Here is a 12,651-nt window from a genome sequence, read left to right as displayed (position 1 = left end):
GGGGTCAATAATCAACTTTAAGAAGTGTTTAAGAGCCATTTCGAAACCATCGCGTAATCAAAAGCTTGCCGAAAAAAGAAAAGTATGATATTCATCACACTCTACTTACTCATGTAGCGCTTTCGACATTGATAATACTGACATGTACAGTATACACGGCGCGTGTCACACAGACTAAGCAACCACTGAGTTCTCTTTAGTTCAGTGGTAGGACATTGGAGTGCAAATCCGAATGTCTGAGTTTTCGATCACTCGTTGACGATCCAGAGTTTATAATTTTCTCACACTTGCGCGCAACAAAACGAAAACCATCTTTCCTTATTCAACGACAGCGTTTTAAAACAATGCTATTCTCGTTATTCCATTTGCGAACAAACCTTTGTTATTTTCTTTTCTCCGTATTCGTCGGTGTCGTCAGGAAGCATTTGGATTGCAAAGTATCCGCTTTCCAACTCAGCTCTAATGAAACCGAAATTTTGACTTGAAAACAATCCAGATGGAAGGTTTTGTTTGTGGGATCCATTAACAAAGAACTTTTCAGTTGCCCCACACTCGAGATAAATCCAAGACTTTGGGTCTGCTACAGTTTTTCCCAGCTTAAGTGGCTGATATTCTAAAATACATCCAAAAAAAAGCATATAATCTCTTTAAGATACAGTGAATCAAACCAATAGCAGTTTTTTTATTAATCATCTAATTCTTTTTGTTCAGATATTTCCTTCTTTAGTTAGTTAGGTCGGCGAGGGCATCAGATCACGTGTTCTTTCATAGCTAAAGTTATTAAAAGTAATTTACGGCACTATCATCTAAAACGCAAGCCCTTGTTCTTGGTCAATAATTCAGAAAGATCCCTTTCATGGTTGGACTAAGGTGAACAATTCTTAAGGAAAGAAGAAGAGTCCAAGGAAAGAATCCCAAAGCGAACCGAAATAAAAAAAAAGGAATACGCTTCTAATACCTCAACGGTTCATTGCCTTTTCTCTCCCTTCTAACAAACTCTCTACTACACCAAATCAGATTGTGAAAGTACTGTATGGTTTATTTAGAAAGAGGAAATAGTTCTTACTTGTGCATCTATCCGTTGGGCAATTCTTTACTTCCTCAGCAAGACCAACACAATCATCGCCACCATTTGCTGGAGGGGGACTGGTGCAATTTCTGGTGCGTTTTTTCATGCCTTGAAGACAATACTTTGAATCTGTGCATGCACTCCAAGACGAATACGCTGACCAACCACCATTAACAGCTCCTATGACGTAATATTGCAATATCTTTAGTCAAGGAGCTCGTCATTTCAACGATTAATTGTTACTCACTTCTGAACCCTTTAACTCCTAAGATCTCATTGGTAATTCTCCTTACTGTCTGCCATACAGCTCTTGTGATTTTAGTTCGGAGAATTTGGCATTGGATCACCTTATAATCCCCTAATTAGCAATTTTCTTTATTCGCATCACTTGTCTGCTTGATATTGTATTGATATTATAAAATTATGTCTTGGTCTCTCATGGGAGTAAAGGCTTAACGAATATGAAAAGGCCAACCCTACCCTGACTGCAACAGTATCAACAGGGATCAGCATTTTCTAAGCACCGTGTGAGCAACGGAAAAAAATTAGAGTACAGTTTGCCGAAAAAAATAAATAAAAATTATCAAAACCTTTTTGATGCTTATGCCTTCGGCATTGTTGATTCCAGCAATATGCGCGCGCATGTTACCTATGTACCTAGTGATAGCTCAGCTCGCCGAAAAATTTTGTGTATGCCAATGGTTGAGTATTGGACCACGAAATCCGAATGTCTGGATTTTGCTTCCTCTTGGAGGATTCAGAATTTTATATACCACGATCTTTCAATATTAATAGTAACTTTTCTTTATCGATGATTGTGCTCAAAAGTTACCACATTTCTTCTTTTTTGAATCATTATTGGTGCCTTTGCATAAGCTAGTCCTAGTAAGGAGTGCAGAAAGAGAATTTATCCGTACCAGGACATGACGTAAGCTTGCAGCTCTTCACTTGAATGAAGTCCCCGGTACAGTTTTTTCCTCCATTTGTAGGTACTGGTTTGTTACAGAGTCTGCTTCTTGATTTGGAGCCAGTCCCACAACTCTGGCTGCACGTCGTCCATGTAGACCACAAAGTGAACCCACCATCCACTAGAAGAAAAAGGTATGACAAGCAAAACCTTAAAACGCTAATCATATATTCCTAAGGATTAAGGTCACAAGAAGATTTTTGCTTATTGAAAGTTACCTTTAAAAAAAAGTAGCTCTTAATTGTTCAAATTGGTAGATTTACAACAAGTCTGTGACCGTGATATGTGACAGATTTGATAACTATTTCTTCATTGTCGCCTTTACTTTGTATTTAAAAGCTCCTATCACTTTAATCGGAGATAAATTAAATATGGTGGATGCTTTGTATTTCATGTGTTACGTTAGGTGATCAGCAGCGTACCTACCTGGACAAGGTGCGAAACAAGATCTCGCAGTCTCAGTGTCGTCGCCGTCACACAGCTTCCCGCCATTCATCGGGGGAGGCTGGTTGCACAACCTAGTTCGTCTGAGAATGCTTCCATCCGACATACCACATGTTTTGGGACAGGTTGACCAAGGAGTCCACGAACCCCAATTACCGTCGAGGGGACCAGCTAAGAGTCAAGCAAACGAGTCAGAGAAGAAAGAGGCCCACTTGTAGATATACGTATTTAGGAAGAGAAAGTTAATTTCTCTTGCGTTTACTGTAAAGCCCGTAAAATCGTTGTTTTACAGAGTATTCATAATGCTAAGAACATCCATTACATTGTAATAAATCGTCCTGATACACTTTCGCGATCGCAAAAAACAAACGTATTTCATGCCAAGACCCTACTCTTTTTCGCTAATCCGGCTATGCATGATATCAAACTAGTGTGAATGACTCGTTAATAAACTGCTTTTGTTTCTCTTTTGTTTTATATCATTTCTTCCGAAAATGTCCATTCTACTTTTGTTCAAAGCTATCCATATACATGTACGCGATTTAAATTCGACCTACTTGGACAAGGCCCAACACATTCCATCTTCGTTTGTACTGTTGCTCCAGTGCATGGTTTCCCGTCCAGAGAGGGGGTGGGGTTGGCACAAGTTCTTGTCCTGTTAACCACAGATCCCCCACAAGGGTTATCGCACAGAGACCACTGACTCCATTCTGTGAAACCACCATCAACTGCAATGAAATATTGTCAGATGACGAATAAGTTCAGATTTAGATTCTGACAAGCAAATTGTGAAGTGTTAATAAGCAAATTTTCAGAACTTTAAGAATCTGTCGGATCATCCAGTCAAACTGTTGATCCTTATTGCTGGAGACGGTGCAAAAGTCCTATGAAAAAACTAATCCTCCGTTGCTATAAAAAAATATATATCAAAGGTCACGTAATCGTTCTCACCTGAGAAATACATTAATTTCTAAAAACACTTCTCTTATTTTTAAGCATACATTATCAAAATTTTATTTATGTCAGTATCGTTCTAGTTAAGCTTATCTCTTGTAGATATCTCTAGAATAATAATTGATCCCCTCATCTATGTTATTGTAGGCACAATTTATACTATTAAAGTCTTCATAAAAATCGAAAATATCTATAACTGGCGAAAAATAAAGCTGTTTATATTGGTCTTTTGTTTAAATTTAAAAAAAAGGTGAGCCTACAATTTTTCCTTTGAGGTTGCCAGATGTAGATATTACCTTTCTGAAAGCCACGTCAGCATGACTTCGTGATACATATTGAATATTGGTGCCACAAGGAAACCCTTCAATCAAATTTTTTTCGATTACAACCGGTATATCTTTGGTTGGGAACATTGACGTCGTCGAAAGCTAAATGAAAGATTAGGTGTGCCATTTTGTTTTTTGTTTTTTTTTTCAAGAGATTTTCATAGGAACTGTTTTGCACCAGGAAAAGTTTATCTTTTTTTCTTTAGTCTCATGATCTAAAGTTTCCCATCTTCTAACGTCAGACCAGTAGCATTCATTGTATAACTGTATCCACGATTATTGATGCCTGTATTAGTGATTTTCTTTGTTAATCAGGCAGGAAATAATTAATTCCAAACCACACGCCTAAAAACACACTTACTCATGCAGTCCATCTGCTGAGAGCTCTCTCCAACGCAGTACTTTCCATCTTTACTTGGAATCGGATTGGTACAAGTCCTTGCTCTAATCCGCTGATTCCCCGCGCAAATCCCAGCCGCACATCCGCTCCATATTGACCAACCGGACCAACCACCATTTACTTTCAAGCCAAGAAAAAGTAAAAAAAACATGATCAATCACCCCAGAAAATCTTTTTTTTTTTTTGTGATAGCAGCAACAGCATAGTCTTGGATAAGAAGACGCAATATCGCAAACCGACCTTTCCGTTCCTTTCCAAATCTTCTTCTAAGAGGGAATAGAAAATGCGACAAACCTTCAGCTAGTCCAAAATATTTGGGAGAAGGCTCAAAGTAAAAATGTGAACGGTTTTTTTTTTCTTTCTTTGGTCACATCAAAGTCGCCAAATATCTCTTACCTGCTGACGATGCCGAATTCACAAATATAACTTCGACAGAAATCAAAAGTAGAGAGATTATGGTATTTTTCACTTTATAAAAACGATATTCCATTTTGAGGATAGCTGAATCATATCTTTCAAATGGAAAGAAGACGGCTGGTCTTGTTCCTTCTCAAAGCGAAGGTATAAGTGAGAGTGTTGAGATACAACTATTGTTTGGTCTTTCAGCTCCTGAAGTAATTAATTTTTGTAGTTAAAACAGGTGAATCAACAGAGCCGTCGATCTGTGAAAATAAGGAAGTGTAGCTCTCCAAGTGCTAAAAAGTAAATTAAAAATTTCCACACAACAGGTTCTTTGTTCGTGTTCTCGTTCCTCGTCTTTTGAGTGCTGACTAACTGTAAACCGTGGAAGGAATTCTTTAATCTATCTTTAAGTCAAATAATGGAAAATATAACTTTAAAAAATGTTGTCTTAGATCATTTTGTTTTGATTTTGAAAGAATGTGAATGTAAAGAGGAGAGTCTCGTGTTAGCTCCGAGCACCTTAGGATCACTATCGTATCTGTTAGTTACGTGTGCGGAATTATTTCTTAAAGTAGTGACCTCAGAAAGAGTGATCATCATCTAGAGTATTTTTGCGCATTTTCTAGTGTTGTTTGCTTCGCCAAGATCATCGGAATCGCAATAAGATCATTTCTGTTGCACTGAGAGCTCAAAGTTTTAGTGTATCAAAATTCTAGGTCTTCTATAATAACCGTTGGATTTAAGACGGAGAAACTTGTGACGGAATGACTAACCCAAAAAGAAAATCTGTTTTCATGTTCTAGTTATGATGAGTTACTTAGGGTCAAGAGCTCATAATTCCTAAAATTCTGAAGGACATTAAAAGATGAATCTCAAAGATACATCAGAGGGCAAGCATAATTTATTCCACTGCAAGAAGTTTTGATCTTTTTTTTTTCATTGTTTTTAAAACTAAATAGTCAAATATATATTCTGTGAAAAAGTTGATGTCTATTTATTCATGGAAATCACAGTTCAACAAATTGTAAATAATCTACTGTTATTTTGTTTAATTATTTCTAATATTGCTATAAGCTGATTACCGATTGTCGAAAGAAACATGTTTTGTCACCAGCTTTCATACGAAACTGTCACTGCAATCTACCAACAGGAAAAATTTGTAAACCAATGGAGGCCCTTTTCTCGTGAAAAGAAACCAATGAAATTCTGTTCTCTTTTTGAGAAAAATTAATCATCCTAGAGGAACAAGCATACTTCAGTGTTAGCACGAAGAGTAAACATTCGGCATCAAAGGATAGCCGACTGAAAAGATCATTTAGATGGACCATTGATAATAAAGACGTACATGGAATCATAAGACATTTCGTTTTTTCCTAAAACAAAATAAAATCTTTGTCCATGGTCTAAGAACTAAATTCCACTGAATTGTGAAAAGTGTCCAATTTATCTTCCCTATTTTTAATTCCCCGGTGGGTTTGTGGTTCATTTTTTGTAGTATCAGTCTGAAATTGAAGGGGGGAAATGATTGGAAACCAAAATAATACGCCTAAGATGGATATAGCTTGTCATTTCATTAGCTGATAAGTATGCTGTGGCACTTTTATTTGTTTTGGTTATATTAACTAAGACAAACAATTCCAAGCCCCCCCCCCCCCCCCCCCAAAAAAAAAGGCCAAAAAAAAGAAAAAAAAACATATTTTAATATAGGATGACTATAGTTTTCTGAATCGTAATAAATTCAGTTATGATGCATCTAAGTCTGATTTTCTCTAGACAAACATCGCTGTTCTGTGAGCACATCGTTATGATGAAGTCATGAAGTCACCCAAATCAGAAAAATAAGGTCGAGCGAATTTATCACGCACCTACACAAAGCATGAAAAGAAATTTGAAGCGTCAAATGGCTGTGGTTGACTTGAAAGATTGTCAAATCTTTCCTCATCACTTTAAAAATTCCACGCAGTTCTAGTTGTCGGCGATTGGAAAATAAACTCGTTCACTGGTATGATGGCAAACTTGAGGAGCAGAATTATACGTGCTCTTCCACTTAAGTTGTTTTCGTTTGATTCGATTCCACTTTGTCTGTAATAATTTTGCAAACGAGAGAAGAGAGCGAAGAAGATAATGCAGATGCCTGCGATGTTGAAAGGATGACGAAAAACGGTCTCTGAGGAAGGAGATATCAACTGAAAAAATGGAAGTGTCACACTGTTTAAACAAATGATGCCCTCTATTGTTTTAGATAACGATTCAATTATTTTAATTCTGTGATGTTATCTCATCTTAAGGTTTAATTTTTTATGTTTTTTTGAGTACTTTAATACCACTGAGTTATTGTTCCGCACAGTTATTAGATTACAACTTTACCCTCTTAATGATGATCATGGATGTCTTGTGAATAAGAATGTATCCGCTCAAATGCAAATTTTTTTCAATTGGCCACGTTGCAGTACCTTAACAAACACTGTCTGTCTTTTACCATCTGACAGTATGCGTGGCCCCAGGTCACGAACTAAAAACTTCCTATTTTGAATTAAAATACTAAACAGTGACCGCACGTGGAAATGAATATATATCCCATGATTGTTAAAGAGAATGTGAGAACAGGTTCTATAATCTGCCAACATCTCCATTTCTTTTTCAAAAGTGCTTAAATCAGTTTCAGAAGTGATCTCAAAATTTTAATATATTTGACAACGACTAATTAAAGCGGGAAATTTCTTGCTTGCCGAACTGAAAATGGTCAAGGGTATTTAAGCTTGAAAATATTGTCCTTATTTTATCTTTGTTGTTACTTGCTTCAGTGAAAGCTTTACGACAAGCCCCAGTTATCAGTCAGGTTACAATGTTTCGACTGAGCAATTTCTTTCTGGTCCTCGTTTTGTTTGGAGTTTTCCCAGAAGCGAAGACTGTTCGGGTAAGTTATCAAGAATTATCATCTTAGATAATCAATTACTCTTTGAGCGCATAGTTTTTTAACGTGATCGATGTGCGATCATTTTTTTTTAAGGAGCAGCCGCAATCTGAACAACCTTTTTGAAATGGCAAAATCAGTTACTGCCTAGTCAAATTTTGCTGAGTTACAATTCTAGCGTTCCTACTGTTTGAATTGCCTTGGTGTGAAACTCACCCTGGATCAAATGTATAGTGTACACTAATTGACGAAAGCTCTGTTTATGTCTCAAATCTCGGGAGGCAAAAGTTTAAACCTTAAATCTATCACCCTATAGCAATTTTCTTACGGAACGATTTCCTTACGTAAGTTGAGAGAACAATGAGCTTAAAATCGTCTCTAGTTTCCAAAACACTTTAGGAATGCTTCAGAAAAATTTTTCTTTTGAAGAGCAATTAAATGCGTTCAAAACCTGTGTCTGGTTTATGAAACTACTTCGATGAACTTGATTTACCAACGTTCATAGAAAAAAAGCTTTCTCAGTTAAGAGGGACAAAGCAGAACTAGAAGGGAGGCAGATAAATCGAAACGCACAAATTATTTTGTCTCTGACTTTCGATTAATTCATTTCTCAATATCTCTCTCAAATTGAAAACTAGAGGGATCGCGAAAAAAAGAAAGTTGATAATATGATTTACTGAGAATGTCATAAAATCGAAACCAGTTTCCTTTTATTTTGAGATTAAAACTTGTCGGAAAGAGTATTAATTCAATCATAAGCAGTCATAAGGTGATGTAATCCAAAATTTCCAAAAAGATTTTTCGAAGTGTTATACCAATCTCATTATGGTTCTCCAAAACGCCATAAAACTGTTACCAATTGTCGCGATTGAACATTGATATTTTATTTAGTTTTGGTATATTTTTATCTTGTTTGTACGCATTGCGTGCCATTGCTTTAGTGACGTTTGGGTCATGTGATATACGCGACCTCAGGGTTGAGAAATGTAACAATGAATAGTTGAGTTTTGGAAAGCAGTCCTTGTTTTTGCGGTTGAAGTGGGATGGCCATTATCTACAGGTATAACTGTCTCGATAGAGAAAAGCTGACAGGCTGGATATTCAGAAAATAAAATCAAAATCAGTTCTAAGAACTGAAGGTTCTATCAAGAAAATAACTTTTACAGAATAAAAATGTGATGTTTCCCAACCTTTAAACCAGGCTTCCTATGCCGGAGAAAACAAAGCTCATGGAGCATCTCTCGTAAAAAGAAGCACTGGACACACTCACGCGGCCAGGTCAATTTGGGGTAGGTACACCTTACTTTGAATTGGTTGGCGGTAAATAATCAAGAGTATTTAAAGCCTAAGCATGTTTAGCTGGACGTCAAAACCAAACATAACAGATAATTATCATTAGTAAGAACTTACAAGTAGAAATACTTAGTACTTTTGTAAGTACTTTTACTTGACTAATGTTCCTTAAGTCGCCTAACTTTATTATGATCACGCTCTACTTTACCAACAGGTTGCAGCTGTTTCCTGCCATTAGGAATGGAAAGCGGCTATCTTCCAGACAGTGCTTTATCAGCATCCACATCTTACAGCGCTAATCACATCTCTAAGTTTTCCCGCCTTAACAAGATTCCCGCCAAGGGTGAGGCTGGGGCATGGTGCGCTGCCAGTAATAATCGCAACCAGTGGCTGCAAGTTTTCTTTGGACGTGAGACCACAGTGACTAAGGTGGCGATTCAAGGGAGGTATAGTTGTTGCAGTCAATGGGTGGCAAGCTTCAAATTATCTTACAGTTCAGATGGAATCCATTGGGCCTGGTACAGACTCTCTGATGGACAAACCAAGGTTAATGTAGTTCACTCAACAATTTTACTTTTACTGAGAAGTCACATTCAAGGCCGAAAGGGAAAAAATACCAGTCTGTGTTACCGTTTTTATTCTCTTTATTTTTCTCAGATGTTTTATGTGTACGAGAAGCATAATTTGCTGACAATGCCAAATTATTAAAATCATTCTAATTAAACAATAAGTGAAACAAATACTAACTTTGAGGACAGGGAAAACCGAGATCAATATTGATACCTAAATCAAGGAGTGAACACTCTCTTTCTTAAATTAGGCACTCATTGAGTATACGTATGACATCAAGTGCTGTGTCCTTTCAGACTTCAAATTTAAATTTTTTTTGAAACATCATCTGAGTTGTGCATTATAGTTATGTTGAAGTGATAAATTAGATGCTTTCATATCGCCAGATATTTGGAGGAAATGTAGATGAAAACACTCCTGTGTACAACTTCCTCCAGCCCCACATCGAAGCCACATATATCCGATTCCATCCTTGGACTTGGCACACCCATATTTCCATGAGAGCTGAGGTTTACGTATGCAATGGTAATTTACTTTTGGTTGGATCAATTCATTCTAAGTCCGGCATTTTTCAAGATACGAAGTACAAATATAACTTTGTTATAGAGAGCAATGGAGCTTTTTGTTTCCGGTTTTTCTATCATTTTCTTGTTTTATTTTTTCTCTACACATTCATGTTTCGTTGCGCTACAGCACACTTCAATCTTAAGGCTGAGAAGAAACTTCCTGTCTACAGATATTACAGCATAAAACGTTTTTTCAGCTGCATAGTAATTACGAAAATCTAAATGATAAAAAACCGACTGTCTTAAGATATCGGATACAAGGATTAATCGAAATTTTAATCGAAATGCAAAAAAAAAAATTAAAAATTATGGATCATTTGACATTTATATCTTTCGATGAATATTTACCATTTCATTTCCCTTTTGTCTTTTTTTCGACATATTCAAGCTTCTCACTGCCAGATGTCGCTTGGAATGGAAGATGGCCGCATCAAAGACAATGCACTGTCTGCCTCGTCATTCTGGTCAGCAAAGCATGCCCCCAAACTAGGTCGATTAAACCTGGTGCCACCATCTGGCCATGCAGGGGCCTGGAGTGTCAAGACCAACGATGCCCACCAATGGATCCAAATCGATCTTGGCAGACCCACTACTGTGACCAAAGTCGCCACACAAGGGAGGCAAGAATGCTGTGATCAATGGGTGACCAGCTATGCTGTTTCCTATAGTCTTGTGAGTCCCTATTGGGTCTACCACATGAGCGGTGGGAACAAGAAGGTAAATATTGGAGAAATCCTGTTTTTCCAACGTCACATTAATTTTAAACAGTCTTTCTAAAATAATCTAGATCTACTTTGGTTTTAGTCCACCATACTCAGCATAATGATCGGCCTAGAGAACACCGTGCTATCTTTTTATTCAACCAGCAGTAAACCTAAAACCAATAGCAACTTGGTCAATCACCGTTTCCTTCGCTTTAGACAGTAACTTAGCCTTACCGGGAGTTCTAGTCGGCTGCTGGTGGTATTTTCTTAATTCTGTTTAGCTGTACTACTCTAAATAGATAAATGCTTTTAAATTAACCGACGAGTCTCGTGAGTTGCAAAGAATGAGCTTGTACTCGCATATATATATATATATATATATATATTTTGAAATATGTATCTAGATAAGAATTTTTGAGACTGATGTTCAACAAAATTTTGTTACAGGTATTTCCTGGAAATTACGATCGCCATTCCATTGTTACTCATGAATTTGTTCCGGCATTCCACGCACGCCTTGTCAAAATCCACCCACTGTCCTACAATGTTTGGAGAAGCATGCGCATAGAGTTGTATGGATGTCCCATAAAGGTAAGACTTACTTTACTTAAAAATCCAACGTTCTTTAACCTAATTACACATAGTTTGTCTATGAGTTATACGCTTGCTACCGGGATAGGCGTCGTCAGGTCTTGTTTTAAAATGATGTATAATCTCATGATATTTTTTATTCATTTTATAGGGAATCTAAAGAAGGCTCAGAGGAAGAAACAAGTCGACAAGCAAGAAGACCCATTGGTGACTAAAGGCAGCCATTCAGTTTTAGAAGATTAGTTCACTGTCACCTTAGCATTTAGCAGATATTAAATACGCTTGTTTATAACTGTCGTTGTTGATTGCATCACCTCTCTTCTTGGTATAACGGTTATTATTAATCTCACTATTATCACAATTTTCATCATTATTTCTGAAAGGATTTGCCAAGTGTCAAATGAAAAATTGAACAAGGGCGGTATTTTGCAGTGAGATGCTATTGTGTTGCTAAAGTTAAACGGCAATGATAGTTTTAGGCCTAGTTCAAACGTCGATCTTTACATGTACCGAACCTAACGTTTCTATTAAGTACATGTAAAGATCGACGTTTGAATCAATTAGGATCGGCAGATTTGTACTCGGATCGACAGTGCCGTTCTATCCGACTCGGCTAGTCGGATAGAACGGTAAAAGATCGACATTGATTCATACGTCGTACTTTACATGTACCGAACTTAATGCATACATTATACATACGTTAAAATAATTATGTTTTACCCACAATTCAAGAAAGTTCGCTTACGTGCCATGCGCGAAAGCCTTCGAACCATTCAAACAATATGGCGGGAAAGGAGGAAGGCTCGTGCTCCTCTTGTTTTAAATCCACAAAATATACCTGTATACCCATTGGTAGGCATTAACCGCTGACTACAATGGAGTTATGTTCAGTTTTGCAATTAGGATCGACTAAATTCGGATCGACGTTTGAATCAACTGCCGCTCTTAATTATTCGAGTCGACCCAAATTGCAATTAGGTTCGGTACATGTAAAGATCGACGTTTGAACTAGGCCTTATCCAGCGCACAATGACTAATATATTACGGTTCCACCTTACAACAAGTCAGTGATCAGCGACAGATAAGACTATTAATGCTCTGCATTTCATCTGAGATAAAAACACAGGAGGATCGAGTTACCTTCTTATTAGCTTTAACCTTTTAACTCCCAGGATCTGATGGTAAATTCTCCCTTCTAGCTGTTAGACATTTTCGTGTAAATTAGACGGAAGAATTTGGTGTTAGATCAAGATAACAACTTCTACCTGATACATTTGAGTATTCTCATTACCTGTTTGCTGGATAGTGTATGGATATTGTAGGGAGAAGTCACATGTGAATCACTTCTGGGAGCTAAAGGGTTAATTTCTTATACACTGACAAGCGTAACAAGAAAATACCGGCTCTCTTAATGTGTGCAGTATCGCACAATTTTAATAGAGAAAGGTCGA

The 12,651-nt window shown here is 37.2% G+C and overlaps 2 protein-coding genes across 2 annotated transcripts; one reads left to right on the top strand and one right to left on the bottom strand.

The window, feature by feature from the left end:
* Window positions 1–356: 356 nt before the first annotated feature.
* LOC131796505 (coadhesin-like) lies at window positions 357–4,650 on the bottom strand. Its single transcript, XM_059114096.2, has 7 exons — window positions 4,557–4,650; window positions 4,122–4,280; window positions 3,038–3,208; window positions 2,463–2,651; window positions 1,987–2,157; window positions 1,067–1,249; window positions 357–613 (listed from the first exon to the last, which is right to left on the bottom strand). Exons 1-7 carry the CDS (start codon window positions 4,648–4,650, stop codon window positions 357–359), a joined length of 1,224 nt encoding a protein of 407 aa, XP_058970079.2.
* A 2,466-nt stretch (window positions 4,651–7,116) lies between these two features.
* Window positions 7,117–11,486, top strand: LOC131796598 (EGF-like repeat and discoidin I-like domain-containing protein 3). Its single transcript, XM_066163923.1, has 8 exons — window positions 7,117–7,169; window positions 7,367–7,479; window positions 8,678–8,765; window positions 8,984–9,315; window positions 9,726–9,864; window positions 10,294–10,622; window positions 11,057–11,200; window positions 11,352–11,486. The coding sequence occupies exons 1-8, from the start codon at window positions 7,127–7,129 to the stop codon at window positions 11,358–11,360; spliced, it is 1,197 nt and encodes a 398-aa protein (XP_066020020.1). The 5' UTR covers window positions 7,117–7,126; the 3' UTR covers window positions 11,361–11,486.
* The last annotated feature ends 1,165 nt before the right edge of the window (window positions 11,487–12,651 follow it).

The sequence above is a fragment of the Pocillopora verrucosa genome, chromosome 3 (genome assembly GCF_036669915.1).
Source record: "Pocillopora verrucosa isolate sample1 chromosome 3, ASM3666991v2, whole genome shotgun sequence".
NCBI lineage: Eukaryota > Metazoa > Cnidaria > Anthozoa > Scleractinia > Pocilloporidae > Pocillopora > Pocillopora verrucosa.
The sequence above is the reverse complement of the archived record's forward strand: the minus strand, read 5'-3'. Positions and strand labels throughout refer to the sequence as shown.